The sequence below is a fragment of the Asterias amurensis genome, chromosome 1 (assembly GCF_032118995.1).
Source record: "Asterias amurensis chromosome 1, ASM3211899v1".
In the NCBI taxonomy this organism is placed as follows: Eukaryota; Metazoa; Echinodermata; class Asteroidea; order Forcipulatida; family Asteriidae; genus Asterias; species Asterias amurensis.
In genome coordinates this window covers 20441861-20460645 of record NC_092648.1, presented here as the reverse complement: position 1 = coordinate 20460645, position 18785 = coordinate 20441861, and the positions used below count along the sequence as shown (strand labels likewise).

At 38.5% G+C, this 18785-nt stretch overlaps 1 protein-coding gene across 1 annotated transcript; it reads left to right on the top strand.

The window, feature by feature from the left end:
• The first annotated feature begins 4992 nt into the window (after positions 1–4992).
• Positions 4993–18785, top strand: LOC139937648 (phospholipase DDHD1-like). The gene is made up of 12 exons (XM_071932930.1): positions 4993–5184; positions 6407–6842; positions 7508–7666; positions 8365–8493; positions 10486–10633; positions 11903–12131; positions 12603–12868; positions 13731–13809; positions 14691–14840; positions 16291–16513; positions 17603–17761; positions 18605–18785. Exons 1-12 carry the CDS (start codon positions 5080–5082, stop codon positions 18760–18762), a joined length of 2241 nt encoding a protein of 746 aa, XP_071789031.1. The 5' UTR covers positions 4993–5079; the 3' UTR covers positions 18763–18785.

The following is an 18785-nucleotide window of genomic DNA, read 5'->3' as shown; positions in this document are numbered from 1 at the left end:
TACTGTAACATAGTGTACAGTTACCAGACCAGAAGTTTAACTTTTAGCACGTGTAGTTTGTGTCATATTTTGCTTCGCTATCCAAAAAACTTTGGAACTTTTGTTTGATACAAAAACTTTATTCTTTAGTTTTTAATTTTTAATTAACAAACAAAAATTAAGTACTCACGTAAAGCATAAAGTTTTGGTTTATTTTCTCACGTAAGCATTGTAAGTAATGCACCTTTTTTTGTCTTCATAATTATTAGTTTTTGGGGTTGTTTTTTTTACAATTAATATTAAATTATATATGCAATTGTGATGTTAGTTGAATAGGACACTGATTGGATACAATTGCTGATATAGTACAACCCACAACCAACAGGGCACAGTGCACCTCTATGAAATGAGCATGGCTGCAACTGAAGACAAGAAATGGACTGCAAGTGGTGTTGCAATGCTGTGTTTTGACTCGCCTGGAGCTTCATTTCAAGGCAGACTGGTCACTGCAGAGGGCAAACAATTTGGCCTCATGGGCAAGTTATGTGGACCGCCCCCTGACTCTCCCTTCCATCAATGTTGCTTTGACGAAGATCCCATATTCTTTCAAATTACAGTCATCAATTTCAAGCCAAAAACTGAAGCCGTAATTCATTATGTAATGAAGACAAATGGGGACAATTGCTCTCTGACATCGGACGACCTTGATTTTGTTACTGACGAACTGTTGGTGGATGGAAAAGCCGAAACGACGATCAAGGAATATTTTAGTAGGAGTCTTTTAGGAAAGAATTGCATAATTTGTGTTGGACAATGGAATATGAGAGTAGTCTTCCCTCGCCCTGTAAAAACAGAAAGTGATCATGAAGATTCAGATTTCTGAATAGAAAGTTTGGAAAAAAAGGATTCTTCATCTTGAGGAAAAATTACAAACCTATACCCCTCTCTTCCACCATGGTTCCAAATTGGTCTGTAAAATTCAAAAGAGTACACCGTGGATGAGGAACTTAAGTCCTTAGTCAGAATTTATAACTTTTTATGTCAGCCTGTTGAAAACAAAGCAGTTGTTTTCTTAAAATGTACAACCTGCTCTCTGATCTACTTGTGCCAAGGATACTGTTCACAGAAGCTCCCTTAAAGTTTTTGATTCCCCTCAAGAGGTTAACAACAGTTGAAAATATAATTTTGACATACCTCCTGAATTTTGGATCCCAGTTTGAAATGAGATTATTTTGTCATCAATGACTCTCAGCTCTCACCTCTGATATATTCACTATCCAATGTGCATTGTAATGTGGAATACTGACTTATAATTTGTTTCTGCAAAAAACTGATTTTGTTGTCCTTGAAAAAATCTGTTTGTAGTGTTTTTAAAAAAGTTTTAAAAGTCAAAAAAGCCTATACCATTTTTACAAGAAGTTCAGCCCTTGTACTCAAATACCATGCCTACGATAACATAAGTTTAAAGGGAAGGTACACGTTACCAAGTCAGTTTTTAAGTTAATATTTGTTTTGAGTAATTACCAAACGTGTACCTTCCCTTTAATAACATGTAATCAGTTTGTTTTTTATACAAAAAGTAAATTGATATTGATATATTCTTGGCCGAGTAGGTCAATGGTCCAAAGATTACCCGGAAAGAATACAAGCATTAAAACTGCAGATTCTTTGAAGTAAGTTTTATTGGCTAATTTAAACTGTGTTAACACATTAAAAAGTAGAATTAACATAATGAAAAAAATACATCAGGGTCAATAATCACATTGCATACATTTTCTTAGTCTCGGTAGTCTTTTGAACATGTATTTTGTTTGTTAACACTTTCTGAACTCCTTTGCAAATTTTATTTAGCTTTCTTATAACGACTTCTTCAGAGGCAGTAAGAAAAAGTAAACCATATTGCATGCACAGTGCTTTTTTTCCCTGGAATTACACAAAAGCCAAGGTCTGTTCATGACCTCTGTTGCCCTGGTCTTGGCCTTCATTATAGATGACCCTTCAAAACTTTCCCATAGACCTTTTCCTATAAAACAATTTTTTTTTTAATCAAGTTTAAATTTCTTTAAAGGCACTGGACACTGTTAGTAATTACTGAAAATAATTATTGGCATAAAAACTTACTTGTTCACAGGCACTGGAGAGCTGTGATAGAATAACACATTGTGAGAAACGGCACGGCTCCCCCTGAAGTAATGTAGTTTTAGAGAAGGAAGAAATTTTCCACAAATTTGATTTCGAAACCTCAGAATAATTAGCATCTGAAAGCACACAACTTCGTGTGACAAGGTTTTTTTTTTTTCCATTATTATCTTGCAACTTCGACAACCAATTGAGTTCAGATTTTCACAGGTTTATTTTGTGCATATGTTTAAAGTCACCTGGAAATAGATTTTTTTTTTCTTTCAAACATAAGAGTATATGCTTACGATGAATAAAACAATTTTTTTAGTAATTGTTTGTCACGATTTATATGTTTAAAAAATATATAAAGTTGTTTGGGGGGCTGACTCCGCCTACCCCTTTTGTGACATTAATCGAGGCAGACTTTGCCTGCAATGCGTATAGTAAACACGTGCAAAGTACATGTACGTCCAAGTCGTGATGTGGTATATTTCAAAAAGTGTTTTTCTGCATTCAGCAGCAATACACCTGGTCGGCATTGCCGGAAAAACAAAAAAAATTCTTTTTGAAACGTACAAACTCACGACTTGGTCCGTATATGTACTTTGCAATTGTGTTTACTCTACGCATTACAAGCAAAGTTTGCCTCGATTGACGTCACGAACAGCGCCCTCTCGGGTCGGGGTCTACTCTTAAATTTGTAAATAACTTAAGAACTGATTTTTTAAAACCTTAGTTAACTGTTTATTCACATTCCACTCATCAAAACACATATATTAGTGACAAAAGCTTTATTTATCACACTTCCAGGTGACTTTAACACCAAGTCAGAAAACTGGTCTTACTGAAGGTGTCCAGTGTCTTTAAGGAAATCTTTATAAGTTGGGTGGTGACCTGAGTGAACCAACTAACTAAAGAAGTCGGTGAAAAAATGCTGCATCACTACTGTTTCAGAATCAAGAGAACTGAAGATTTTATTTTCATTGTACATGCCATGTTTCCTTTTCCCATTCCTATTTTAGTTTTCAGTGACCACCTTGCTCTTCCATAAAGGCAAGTAAACGATTGTAATTTTTGTGTAATTTACAAATTTTTGGAAGTTTACTGGGATTGAATCATGCATTTCTGTGACTGCTTCATTCTTATAGTTTGCAGGTTGCTAAAATTGTATTTCAATCATCAATAAAACTATTCACCATCTAGCTCACGTCATCAGACAGGTTAAACACTGCATAAAGTAGAACTTTTACTCATATAGGTTAAAATTACTCAAACCTAATGACCTTTGTTTTCTTGTTGGCTACTGGCTTGGTATATGAATAACAATTATTAAAAAAAAAAATTATATTAGAATTGGAAACAAATGTTCTGACACATCAAAACCAGTTGTCCTGAAAGATCACCAGTGATCCATGAAAGGTTCTCAGCAATACATTCTCACACCATGTTTTGGGTTTTTATCAAAAAATTTGCTTCATTCTTGGATAGAACAGATTCTGCCACAGATTAATTTTCCAAAATAATACAATGATAAGGTCTTCGAATCGAACAAATATTTGAAGTTTGTGTGTGTGACTACATAAAAAATGACTTTCTGAACTTTCATCGAAGCAGTATTCAGTGTTTGATGAGTTATTGCTCTCCAAGACGACTCCACTTTCAAAGTTTTCATTTACTTAGTGGATTTCTGTCCAATATTGTCCTTGGAATTCCCTTCTTGTCCTTGAGACTGTCCACATTTGTACAATCTTGTTCAGCATATGCCGCAAGTAGTCGTTCCTCTCTTTGTTCGACAATGCTAGCCCTGCCTGGCTGTTTATCACTTCGCCACGTTCTCTCAATATAGAATCCAAAGGCACCGACTACAACTGCAACTGGGAAGGTTACATAGGGGGCGTAGGTACGTAGACCTGCCATGAGTATTGGCCACATGATGACTTGGGTTGCTGTCCTCGGAGAGTGCTACAATTGGAATATTAATTGCACTTGCAGGTAGTACTACTACTACTACTCTAGGAAGATCTTGTTCTTGTGACGAGATTCGCTGGAACAAGAAAGATAACAAAAATACTCTGTTATAAAATATCAAACAACATTAACATTGTAATACAAATGATGTGGTAAACACATACAATGAATATACTATAGTCTGCGTGCGGTGTTAAGTAAACCATGGATCAATAAATAAACTAGTCTAGTTTATTGCTCCATGAGTATACAAATTCAAAATTTTATGAACCAAAATGGAGCAGAGTATATAGCTCCATGATAAACACACTAGTTTTCTTTTCTAATTCTCCAGCCACCCTTCCCTTTTGCCTAGTTTTAAGTGGATCTATGTAGCCCAGGTTGGAGATTGGCTCGAGGATACCTTTTTCCAGCCTGATCTTTTCTAACTCAAAAGGCTCCTTTCTTTTATACACAACACACACTACACAAGTTACAGCCAGTCAGTCATGCTGGTTGTTACATCATTGTGTTTAGTTAGTCACACAACACTCGACAGACAACAGTCACACGACTAGTGAAGATCGAGAAGGGGAGTGATTTCCCCCACATTATCCTTTTGGTGAGATCAATTTTACTTGGGTGAGAGAAAGATGAAACGTTTACTTACTTGGTGGCAGCATTTATAGGAAATTTGCACTAAATTTTCACACTTGTTTAGTTTCTCTCAAAGTTGCTATCGTGCACATTTGCATCAACTACATGCTGCGATGTGCAAATGAATAAAGCGCCCTCTCAAGTTGAAATTTACAGTCTGGTTCATCTTTTTTTTAGGTGAACCAATAAAAGCATGCAGCTGATGCAGGCAGGATGCATGATGCTGTGTTTATGGTTGAGTTTGTGATGACCATACGTCATGAATTTAACATCACGCGACAAACCTAACTGAACATAGAACTATCGCTGAAAACGGTGTGAATTCTTAACTGTTTTAACGTTCGTTGAGTATCAAGCAATAATCATAATGAGTAAATGATGAATTCCTCATCGAACTCGCCCTACCAAAGCAGCTACGGTGACAACGGCACGGCGGAGGCAGAGCAAAACCTAGGATTTAGCTACGGCCTGATGCACCAGGTAATAAGAATTATTTCCTAGCCGGCCCACCAGTCGGCCATGGAATCCTTGTTGGATACCGGATGCTGGCCCAGCCCGGCCCACCCACCTTATTTTCTCCCATGGTTTTGGGCGTAAACAATTTGATAAACATTGTTTTAGTTATTGTTGCAGTTTTGGAAAATGACAAATTACCTGATGAACATTGCTACACTCAAAATGTATATTCTGGATTAGACCCAGTAACTGGGGCGCTGTACTCCTTTTAAAACACAGATGAAGTCAAAAATTGTTTAAAAGGAGTACAGCGCCCCAGTTACTGGGTCTAATTCTGGATCCTTTCCTTAATCCCTTTCCCCATCTCTTTTTCTATAAATGGATATGTATTTGTTTGTACTTGTTTTATGCCTCTGAAGAAGGTCCGGATTGGATCGAAAGCTAAGGCCATCTACCCTATTCATTATAATATTCATAATATTGGTAATGATTTTAATAATAATATTATTTTATTTATATATTTGGTTTGTGGTAACAGACCATAAGGTTTATCGCGAATCAGAAACGCAATGCAATGTGGGAAGGAATATGAAAATATGGGGCGGTTTCTATGCAGTTTCTACGACTGGCTCTCGCAACGCCTGACTTTTGTGTTGGTTCAACAGCGCCCTCTCTTGATATTTTGCTATTCGCGATAAACCTTATGTGTATATCTGCTTGTTCTTTAGGGCCTATAATATAAAATTGTTTTGTCTTGTTTTAGTTTAATTCTACTTACTATATTTTCAAACAAAATAACCCCTTTGGAACCTTCTTTCCTTCTTGTTCATTGTTACTTCCAGACCAAGCAGACATTTAGAGTTTAGTCATAGTAGTAGTAGAACCAGTAAAACTGGGGCTCTCCTCATTTGAATTATTTTCTGTTTGTATTTTCATCCCCACAAGTAAAAAGAAGAGAAATATGGACAAAGCCCAAGTTCTGGTTCCAGTTTAAGCCAATCCAAAGCAACAAGGGTGTGTTATAAAAAATAAACCTAAAATGGCCCATATCATACGAAAATTGTGCATGTTTTTTCCACTATTTTCTTCTGACTCACACAACACAACATCCAAACAAGTTTTTTTTTAAAATGCTGCATACTTTTAGATAAATGTGTACTCTCAGGTAAAATAAATATTAACACAAGTTCACTCCCAATCCACTGTGTTTGACTAAAATAATGTTTTGTTTATTTGAATTGACCAGGCTATGGACCAGCCAGAGCGTGATGTACCCGAAGAATACAGACGACCACCCCCGTATAATCCCTATATCCCGTCTGAGAACTCAAGCAGCTCCACAAGAAACGACGGGCTTGGAACGGCCAATAACAATGATTCCACAAGACCAAAGAGTAAGAAGCCACCCCCGAGGCCCCCGCCTCCAAGACGTGCCAAGAGTGATGAGGACGACTTGGTTCAGAAACTCAAAGTTACCAAAGTGAGATGGTTCTACAGGGACGATTCCAGCAAGAAGTGGGTACCGTTCATCGGATACGATTCCTGCCAGTTGGAGTGGAAGTACCGGAAGGTGTACGAACAAGGAGACGCTGAAGATGGAGACTGTGAGAGAATCTTAGTGAGGGGAGGGCTGTATGAAGTGGATATCTTAGAGAAGAAGTGCCATGCTTTATATTGGTCTGGTGAGTTGGAAGTGCATACTGCCAAAAGATTATGTAGCTTAAAAAATAAGTTGGTGCTTTCGTAGTCCATTGTGGAGTGTCGTGGCCGAGCAGTTTAGTGCTGCAAGTTTAGGTGTTGTCTGAGTGTGGGTTTGGATCCCCAGTCATAGCACTTGACTATTGTCCATGAGCAAGACACTTGAACCACTGCTCCGTCCTACAGGTTGTATGGTGAGCCATGGGTTTGTAAAAGATTCCAGTGATTGTCAAGAGAAGGGGTTTACCCAGTTTGCTACAGGTTGAGACACATCACCTTTGGTTGGCGGAGGCTCAAACACTTCAAAACCCTCTTTGCCAACACAGAGAGTTCTGAAAACATGAGCTAAGAAGTAGACTAGTAAAGATGTCGATCACACAAAATGGTGACAACTTTTTCAAAATCTCAAAAAGTTATTTTTTCCTGTATGGCTCGGTAGGCTTAGGGTTAGGGCCCAGTTTATAGCATAGCTTGCAGAATAATTTTGCACTTGTCTCACATATGCTACACAGGGAGTCATAAGCGCAAAGGTTTGGGTAAGCAGAGCCATGAAGTTGGACCTCAACTTGTTTTTTCTTTCCTGACTGACCACCATTTATGCATTTCATTCATGTACCGTTCTTCCTTTATTTCTTTGTATTTTGTACAGATGAGACAGTGGATGTTATGCGGGGTACCTGGTTCTATCAATGTAATTTAGAACCTCTAGATGAAAGTATTGCTACCCAGATAGAGACTGAACACTTTGCCGAGTTTGGTGGACAGAAAACCACAGTAGATGCACCACCTACCAAGGCTGCCAAACAGGGTAACTAGACACTTATAATAATCCTGTTGTTTGGGAATGGTTATTGGAATTTCGTGGTGGTAATCTGTTAAAGCAGGTGCGTGACTTTTGAGGATTTTTTCAGATTTCATGAAATTGGCAAAAATCTTCAACATTTCTCGTAAAAAAGCGGTCACCAAATGATGAGTGTATGAAAGCAGAAAGTCACTTTCCACAAAGTCAGCCCCAACGCAGTTGTCTTTGACTTTCTTTCAATGCAGCATACATGTACAAGTATTGTACCTACATACAGATCATCGTTTGTTCCTAGCCCCAATGTTTAAATTTATATTCTTATTCTAAATAATATATTTATTCCTTAAGGCAGTTGTTTTCCTTCAAAAAATCTGATAACCTCATTCATATTAATATCAACAAATATGAAATTTAATAGATGTTAAATTTGCATCAGGATAAATAATATTCATTTTGGTTTTTACCCACATAAACCAATGTGTTAGCACTGTATACTCAGTACTTTACCTGAGTTCTGTGGGATTAAAATCACAGTCATATTAAGCATGTGAGACTCGGATCCACGACCTTTGCAATTCTAAAGCAGTGTCATACCAACTAGACCACCAAGATAGTGCCTGTTGGCTACTAAAATTAAATTAAACAATTTAATGAATACACAATCTGTGATCAGGTTAAAAAACAAATTATTATTTGGTTTTCAGTGTTGAAGCAACTGAGGTTTAAAGATCACCATGTGGACTGGAACAGCATCAAGGATGTATTCATATACAGCAATTCAAAAAGCTCAAGGATTGCCCGCTCCATTGGGACTACTATTGGTCTCTCTAAAGGTACTCACAAGTTAATTGGCTTTATTTTTTTAAATTCGAACTCACAATCTGGGCCAGTTTCATGGCTCTGCTTAAGTACAGAATCAGCGCTTACAAAAGCAGGAAATTATGTGCTTACGGCAAGCGTAATTCATAGGTTAGCGGCAAACTTTGGCTTCTGCGCGTGCAGACTCCACAATACTAGGCATTCTACGCTTACAAGGCTAGCGAAGAAATTCGGCGCTCGCAGGTAAGTGGGGAATCGTGATCCTAAGTGCAGAATTCGGCAGTATGCAGAGCCATGAAATTTGGCCCTGATGGTTCAACCATCAGAACTGAAAGGCATTGGACACTATTGGTTATTGTCAAAGACCAGTATTCTCACTTGGTGTATCCCAACATAACATCAATAATAATAACAATAGTGGCTTCTTATATAGCGTGCAGGTCCGTCACGCAGTGACACTCATGGCGCTTCAACATTATTACCCCTGGTCACTGGGCCTTAAATCATTCCTTAAACCATCTCAGCTCCCTGGGGAGTATACAGCTTGTGCCGCCAAATATGTAGCACAATCAAGGCTAATCCATCACAAGAACCAAATCTACCCTGACAGGTACCCATTTACCCCTGGGTGGAAAAAAGCAATAACAGTGAAGTGTCTTGCTCAGGGACACAAGTGTCACGACCGGGATTCGCACCCACACTCCGCTGAACAGAATCACCAGAGCTTGAATTCGGTGCTCTTATCCGCTCAGCCACGAAAATAAGAAATTGTGAACATTTGAGCCCAAATGGCCTCCAAAGTTGCATGAAATAATTAAAGAAAAAATGTTCTTGTTGCTCAAATTTGTTTGCTTTCAGATGGCTGAGAACAGCCTTTATCCTGAAGTCTTTCTCAGACTCAAATATTTCAGTGAGAAATTACCTCTTTCTCAATAGCCATGTTACTTCAGAAAGTGCCATATCTCCCAATGTTTTTTACTATCAACAGCACTCTGCTTGTTACCAAGAAAGGTTTTATGCTTATAGTTATTTTGAGTATAACACCAAACGTGTCCAAATACTGTCCAGAAAATACTACTTAACGAATGCTGCGGCCAAAAATGCTGTCAGTACCTGCTGTCACCTCACTAATCATAAATGGATTTGACATTCTTGTGGAAATACCATGAAAGTTTTGTTGCTGTTTTCTCAACAAGCAGACACTGTATTCAGCTGAAACTTTTACATGTGGCTTTTACTGTATCTTTCTTTTTAATTTTGCCTCAATATCAGAAATATAAATGGCAAAAACCAATCTTTGACCCAATAATCCAAGGGAACGCCCTTGGCGTGCCATGGTCCAGCGGTCTAGGTCATCGGACCAAATCTCTGATTTTGTCAGCAGCAGAGGGTGGGTTTGAATCCCGGTCATGACACTCGGCTCTTGAGCAAGGCATTTAACAATAATTGCTTCGGACGTTAAAAGTTGGGAAGGTAGTGCATTGTGCTTTACCAGTCAGGTTTCTAGTGGGTGATACCGTTGCCTACATGCTTACAGACTGTGAAGGGGGTAACCCTGTTTCAGCCCCAGGAGTAGGTTGCAATGTGGTGCAACGTTGACACTTTTGGCAATGTGCCCCTGCTGACACTTAAGTGTTGCCCTCACCTTGAGGTGGCAGTCTCTGGCCTTGTGATGTTTGGCTGTCTCTCTGATATCAGGGAGGAGATTTGTCAGACTTTTATCTGGATTCAGACTTTTTAAGTCAGCCTGGTGAAGAAAATCAGCCGTTACTTTTTACATAATATAACAAAATCCTGCTCTTTGATCTACTTCTCTAGTGCTGAGAACACTGTTCCTAAAAGCTCAGTGGAATCTTTAACTCCAGGTGTTACCATTCAGGTGGAAAAGCCATAATTTCAACATACATCAGCAGAACTTGTATCCTACATGTGTAGTTTCAGGTCTTTTTGTGAGAAACTACTCTCATCCCTGTGATATTTACAAGCAGACACATTTGTCCCCACAGCGTCTACCAGTGGTTATCGGATCATCCGAGGATACCATGAGGAGTCCAGTCTAGACGACAAACCTCCACCCATCAGTCATCTTGTGTTTGTAGTGCATGGCATTGGTCAGATAATGGACCGACAAAATATCATCAAGAACTGTACAGAGTAAGTATTTGTAGTTATTCAATCACTAGGTCCTTATTATCAGTGCCCAATTCCATAGAGCCGCGTAAGCACAAATATTCCTTAAACAGTTTCTGCTTAGCCAAAATAAGCAGGATACCGGTCAAAGATTGTACGTGTGGCATGGTATTTTGGCTGGTAATCTTATTGTGGTAAGCATCATTTTGTTGTGCTTGGCTACTTTATGTGCTTAAGCAGCTTTATGAATTTGGGCCCAATTTCATTGAGATGTAGAAAATCTTGCTGAATCTTGCTGAAAGGTCTGCTAAGCAGAAATGTGACATGCTTGTGTGGCTGTTAAATTTATTTAGTTTTGTTGTGCTCAAGCTATTTTTTGTGCTTAATCAGCTTGATGAAATTGGCCCTGGCAATTAGGTGTATAAACAGCTACCTGAGCGGAATGTTTTCAACACAAATGGTATTTTTACTTGTTTATAATGCACTTGTTCACCATTTTAATGTCATTTTGATATGTGTACACTTCTGAACTTTTTGTAATTATCGATTAAAAAATCAGCCCCCTACCGAAAGGTTTTTTTGAAAAACTAGAAACACTTCTGCCGTTGAGAGCGGGCGTCAAAGGAAAATGCCGCTGACGTCATTTGTGGGAGTTTGCTTTGTTATACATCCACGCTGCAACAAAGCGGCTTTATCTACTACATGTGTGACGTTTTGAGAGTGATTATGTAACAGGGCTTTTCGCAAATCTCACAGAAAAGCTGTGGATAAGGGCATACAAAATGATTGGGTTTTTTTACACAATTGAAACCTTTTTATAATCATATGACTCGATTTCCCTATTCATGGAAAACATTTTAAGTGGAATTCAGCAAAGTTCACGACTTAACATTTTCGTCCAAACAGGTCTTTAAAGATATCATACAGAATTAGTGAACACTTACAGAACAGGCTCAGATAGTGTTCGTGTCGTGAGTGATTGACTAAATAGAAAACCTTTGAAAATTTGGGCTTAATACTTGCGCGAGTCGGAATAAAATAGTGAAAAAGCACGCACAACTTTCAGCATGCAAGCAAATTGTCCTTAATTTAAGTTTTCAGGTTGTCTAGGTTTTTATATACAGTTTTCTAATAAATATTAGAAACTATTTCATAGAAAAATAATTCTAGTAAAAACTTAATTTTCAGTAAGCTTTCTGACTCAATGTGAAGAACAACTGTGTGGTGGTTTTAAATTTTTTTATTCTTACCAGCCATGTATAATACCTCTAATTTCATTGTCCATGTCTCCAGCTTACGGAAAGGAAGTGAGAAGACCATCAACAAGCACTTTCCAGACCTGAAGGGCCCTACTTGTACAAAGCGTGTGGAGTTCCTCCCGGTTGAATGGCGTTCCTCTCTGTCTCTAGACAGTGGAGGGGTGTCGGCAATCACACCCCAGAAGCTCAAGTCATTACGTCATGTACTCAATAATACAGGAATGGATATACTGTACTACACCAGCCCGTTGTACAGATCAGAGGTAAGCTTTTAGCCCTTTTCACACTGTAACTCTTATACCCGTGGAATACAACCCAGGGGTGGATTAAACAAAGAGTTAAGACTAGTTTTATCTTGAGTTAAGACAAGTTACTCGTCTTACTCGTCCTAACTTAGGACTAGCCTTAAGCTTTTAATATTTCCTAGGTAGGACTTGTCCTAACTCTTTGTGATATCTACCCCTGGCGAAGCCCCAGGACTTGTTTAACCCATCGGTTACCTAACCACTTCACGCTGTGTCCCTATTCCATAGGGTTTTGGTTGCTCGTTTCAAGAATACCTCAGGGTTTTACTACTTACCCCTACTCCGGAGCAGGGGTGGCTGATCCCCGCGGAATGCCTATTTTGTATCACTTTTGTTTGTAATTTTATTAAACTTGTGGAGAGAAATGAAATAATAATAATACTAAATTAAACAATAAAAAACTTTGCTAGTTACAATTTTTTCTTGCAGATTGTCAAGGGTCTGCACACCCAGATGTGTCGTCTGTATTCCATATTCTGTTCTCGTAACCCTGGCTTTGAGCCCAATGGCGGCAAAGTGTCCATCTTTGCTCACTCTCTCGGCTGTGTTATAGTCTACGACATATTAACCGGATGGAATCCCATCCACCTCTATGATCAATACCTTAATAATGTACAAGGGAGCCACCCTGATCTTGACTCGGTGAGTCCTACCCATCAGGAACTAGCAGCTGAACTGAACGAAGCGAGAAAAAGGTTGGTTTGAAGTAGCTTCTGAAAGATGTTTAATTTGCATTGAGGATAAAGAATTTTGGGGGTATTGACCCTTTATTGACCCCTTGCACGCGCTTCACACGCGGCGTCTGATGCCACGCGCACCATTTTGGTGGGCAGTTAGGTTTACGTGTATTAACGCCGCTTTGCCTAAAATGCGCACTTCGCTGCATTTTTTGGGGCATAGAGTTATGTATAAAAATGCACAGTGAAATTGCCCACCAGTGTGGTGCATTCAAGATTTTTCTGATGATGACGTGCGTGCGAGGGGTCAATACATCATTAGCACTGTATACCGTACTCAAGACTCAGTTACACACAATGACATAGGTGTGAGATTAAAACCAAATAATTATGAGGTTAAAACCAAATAATATGTATTACCTTCCTTGGTTTGTCTGATCTGAGGCTGCGTAAAGGGTACTTGAGATTAATATAATGTACTTCTTATTTTATATTTCCAGACATTACTCACTTAATTTCCTAGCATTATTCAAGATGTTTCTCGTTTACCTTTCACGCACAGCGTTTTAAACCTTACCACCACTTTCATATTCCCTTATTCACCCACACTCCTTCCCTTTCCTTAATTTAAGGCTGGCTGGGATCCCTAATTAGCAAATTGATTTCTTGCTGTTTTATGTATGGACTTTACTAATTGTGTAGTTGTTTTTATGCATTTTTAAAATTTGTATCCTTTCATTACTGGTAGTTTTTATACAGTTCTTTGTCAAGACCTTATTAGTTTATTAGCTATTTCTCTATCTACCTATCTATTTATCTATCATTTAGGATTTTCTGTTTTTGGTTTATTCTTAATCATTGTGTTTGATTCATTTCACAGAGTGTCTGACTTAGAGGATAAGCTTCTTGCCACCAATCAAGTTGCTGTAAGCATCACATCTCCAAAACTAGATTTCCAGGTAAAGACTTTGACATTCTATTAAACCATTTTGGTTTATTTTAGGGGGGAAAAGTCTCATGGAAAATGTATGTAATTATGAATTGTTGTTGTGTTTGTTTGCAGTGCTTCTTACCAAGTAAGTTTAATGGTCACTGTTTTTTTTCGTATTACCAATCAATGACCCTACCATTAATGGTATCATTTTAGCACTTATTGTCCATTCTTAAATTTTCTTCATAAGTTAAGTTATGGTGTATGTCTCTTTTAACAACTTTTTATTAGTGGTCACAGCTGGTCTGTTATACATTTACTTACTTTTGCATATCTAAAATATTGAATATTTCTATAATTGCTTGTCATTTTTCGTTTGTCATTTTTGGCTGAATTTTTAAATTGATTTGTATACCTTTTGTTAATTCTGATAATGACTTTGTGTTTATCTATGGATATTTTTTTTAATGTTACTATGTATGAACAATGGAGCATTGTTTTTTTGATGGATTTGGCGCTATATACATTTTTGCTATTATTATTATTATTTCACTCACGTAATTTGTCACATACTGTATACACAAAAATTGAAATAAATTAAATTCTATCTAGATAGTTAGCCTGTAGATTTTTTGCTTCTTAAGGTTTTTGGGGGAGGGGGAGCATTGAGTATCCAGTACTCGTCACAAATCATTGTATTATAAGTGAAAAGTTATTTTTGCTAAAATCTATTTACTAATTGTATGCCTACTTGCTTCTGCATCTCTCCTGCACCAATAGTGTCTTTTAGACAGCCATAGTGCATTATAAATGGCCACTATTATTATTATTGTTGCCTTAATACATGTATTACATCTAATCTATACAAATCTGTTTGTGTTGTTGTTTTTTGTTGTTGTTTGTAAACAGCTTGATAGTTTCTTCTGTGTGGGTTCTCCGTTGGCCGTCTTCCTTGTAATGAGAGGTTTCCGGGCTCAAGGAACCGGATCGATCAGTCAAATCATTCCCAAATCCATCTGTAAACAAATCTTCAATATTTATCACCCAGCAGACCCAGTTGTAAGTCAAATTGTGTTTTCTTATTGGAAAGAAAGAGACAAATGAATGCTTAAATTTATGTCAATCCTGGGGAGGGGTGGAATCAAATTGTTGGCAATATTTTATTGTGGTGTCAGTACAGAGGGAAGGATGGCTTACGATACCCTATGTGACAACAAATTCAATCATTCATTCATTCATTCATTCATTCATTCATTCATTCATTTTTATTAAAAAACCAACTGGCAGCACGAAGCTGAATAATGTGGCATTACAAGATAACAATACTGATAAAAATTGCACAGATAAAATACACAAAAATTGCACCACCACGGGGCACATAGGAGCATTATATAAGAAGACGACAATAAGTAAAATAAATATTATAAAAACCACTAAAAGACACTTTAAAAAAATGCACAGGGTGTTGGGGGAACCCTCTTATACATTGAGACCCCACTATGGAATAAACCAGCTAAAAAAGAGCAACCCTAGCAGTTACAAACTGACCAGATGACAAAAACAATGATAGCAAAAAAGGGAAAACAAATTTGATAAAACAGATAAGATTTACAAACAAATACAGGATGTGGGAGACCCTCATTTAAGAGGGCATACTATAGCATTGAAAATAAAATTTACAGCCCATTTAAATTGGAACCATCCGTTCAAAAGATTGACACACAAAGATGTGCCTCGACCCAATGCTTCCCCTTATATCTGCAGAGCTTGAAATTAGCACTGAATCAGAGGCCATTGATTTAGCGTCAGGCTTATGACCGTACAAGTCCAACGTCTTGTGCTTTTGAATAACACCTCAATGTATTTTTAACTTAAACTGATTTACAAATATCTTGTTGAGTATGAAGGTATTAATCATAAGTACATGTATAATGAGATCAATCTGATCCAGGTGCTTGTTCCAAAAACAGCTCAAATGTGGTTCTATATAGATAGTATTCTTCTCATTTTGGTTCCTGTCTTGTAACACATGTTCTGGGGTCGATTTCACAAAGAGTTAGGACTAGTCCTAGGAGATATACCAATTGCATGGCTAGTCCTAAGTTAGGACGAGTAACTGGTCCTTACTCGAGATAAGACTAGTCCTCGCTCTTTGTGAAATCCACCCCTGGTCCAGTAAAATCTTTGAGCTACAAGTCTCGCAGTCTTGGTTTTTCCCCCCAAATTCGAGTCCCGATCTGGGCCCAATTTCATAGAGCTACTAAGCACACAAATCTGCTTAGCATGAAATTTCTACCTTGATGAAAAACAGGACTACCAACCGTATTTCCAGTAGTTGTATATTGCATGTTGGTATTCAGCTGTAGTTTGCTTATCCTGAAAATCACGTGGAAATTTGGTTGGTAACCCTGTTTTTATCAATGAAGAAATTTCAGCACATTTTTGTGCTTAGCAGCTCTATGAAATTGGGCCCTGGATGTTTAACTTATTTCTGTCATTACTCCCTCAGGCCTATCGTCTAGAGCCTCTGATGCTAAAACACTACGCCAACGTCGCCCCCATGACCATCCACCACAAGGACTCGGCTAAGCAGATCCCCTATGATCAGATTAAATCCATGGGAATCCAAACAAGTAACTCAACGAGTCGATCTGCTGCATATGAAGAAATGACGGGGGTGGAGACAGGTGCTAATGCAAAACCTGCCATCGGTAGAACCACGTCTTTCACTGGTAAGAATGAATCTACTACCGTAGTTTATAGAACAGCTTAAACGGAAACGGCAACAAGTGACCTTGGCTGACCTGTTTGCTACTGTCTTGCAGTATATTGTTTTGTGAGATGAAGGGTAGGCACAGTTTCTAGCTCTACATTCTTTTAACACTTTATTTTTGTTAGCGTGTCGTGGCCGAGCGGGCTAGCAGCTGAGTGTGGATTCAAATCTCGGTCATGACACTTGTGCCCTTGAGCAAAACACTAACCATGATTGCTTTGTAACAATTACGGAAGGTATTGCATTCTGCTCCACCAGCCAGGCTCCTGGTGGATGATACCCATGCCTACATCCGTACGGACTGTGAAGCGGGTAACCCTGTTTCAGCGCCAGGGGCATATAGGAGGCAACATGCCCCTGGTGGCAGTTGATTTTGGTCGTTAATCCAAAAAAGTTGAGTGTAGCCTTCACCTTAAGGTGTGTTTGGCCTTGTGATGTTAGGAGATCTGTCATGAAAGAATATCTTTTTGGTGAAGGCCTGTCTTCACCGACTTTTTAAAAATGCTTCTTGGTTGATATTATTGTACTGGAATGCGTTTTATAACTGAATAATGTTGATTGATTATTGATTGTTTTTGCAAGCTGGACTGGTTGAGTGGTTGGTTTGGTTGATACATTGATCAATTAATTAATTGGTTGGTTCGTTAATTGACTTTCTTACTGATTGTTTACTATTATTAATGTTATTATTATTGTAGGTCTATTTTCACATACTTTTTAAATGCTTTTTGATAATCTTCTGCACGAGCTAGTCCAGATTTTTTGCTTCTTTTGTATTTTTTATTTTGGTGGACCTGTATTTTAAATTCTTGCAGTTTAACTTTTATTGGTTAATGTCCATTTTATGTAAAGCGCCTGTGGCCATTTGTCTTTTAAATGGTTCGGAGCCATATAAATGTTACTATTATTATTAGTAGTAGTAGTAGTAGTAGTATTAACTAAGTTATTTTACTAAGGCTCGTTGTAAAATCTGCATCTTGTGAGTGGTCAGCTGACTCAGCACATATTGAACCCTTCACTATAATTTTGGGTATTATTTTTTCTGCAGAAGGAATTGGGGGATTCCTGGCGAAGTTTTCTCGATCAGGCTCGGAGGAGCGGGATCCAGATTTTGACGCTCTTGAAGATCTACAGAGAGCGATGGATTCATACGACGCTGATGCTGTGTCTGTACAAGCAGGAATCCCATCAGAGCTGGATACTATTGGTAAGTCCTATAGTGCTGTTAAGTTAATCAATCATCTGGCATTTGTGGAGCGCAGCTATTGATGTAGACTGGGCCCCTGTCTTTATCCGCAAGGATAAAGACAGATCGCTGCCGCTAGATCCAGTGATTGCCATCGGATACAATGCACGTGCAGTGACATAGATGCCCAAATGGTCACTTCTCTCAAGTCCGCAATGGAATTTGACTGCGTATCTAGATGTGAAACGTCAGAGGTCAAACTACACGCCGGTTTTTGGCCGCTCTCTGGCGTTATTCACAAGCTTCGAAGAATGACGTCAGACATTCATGCTACTGTTGATGTTGCCTAATCTGAGGCGCTTAGCAAAGAGAAGAAAAAAGTTAAGATAAGAAAGTGCACATAATTTCATGTGGCTATGACAAGTGCAATGGACTAAATGTAAGCTGAAAGTATGTGTTTGCAGCCCCAAAACTTTAGGAGCAAGTTGTGTGGAATTTGCACAGAACATTACCACTTGGGTTCTCAACCAGCAATTTCATCTCTTCCTTAAATGTACTTCTCTAAGTTCTGCCCCCCCCCCACCTCTCTCCTGCACCAACTTGGTAGTCAAGGTCCCAGTGTGTAATACAGTGTACGGCGCTCTTTAGGCAAAGCTTTGTTTACCTGCTTACCATTGACTACCGAGATGGCAAGCCTGGCAGACATCAGCACGTGTAAGGTTGGTGCCATGGGGCGACGGGTTGTATTTGAATGAATTGGAGTGTTATCTATTTTGGAATGAGGAAATAAAGAACAGTGGGTAGGAAGAGGTGACGAATTTAGTGGTACACAACATATATCGCCAATTTTGTTTATTTCCACAGAATTGGAGCAGCGAGTAGACTTTGAGCTTCGGCAAGGTAATCTGAGTAGTATGTACATCTCAGCATTGACATCTCACAGTTCCTACTGGTCCTCGGGTGATCTCTCCTTATTTGTGCTGACTCAACTCTTCCCTGAAGACCTTGCCACTGGCCACTAGTCCAAAGGCTACTGACCACTAGT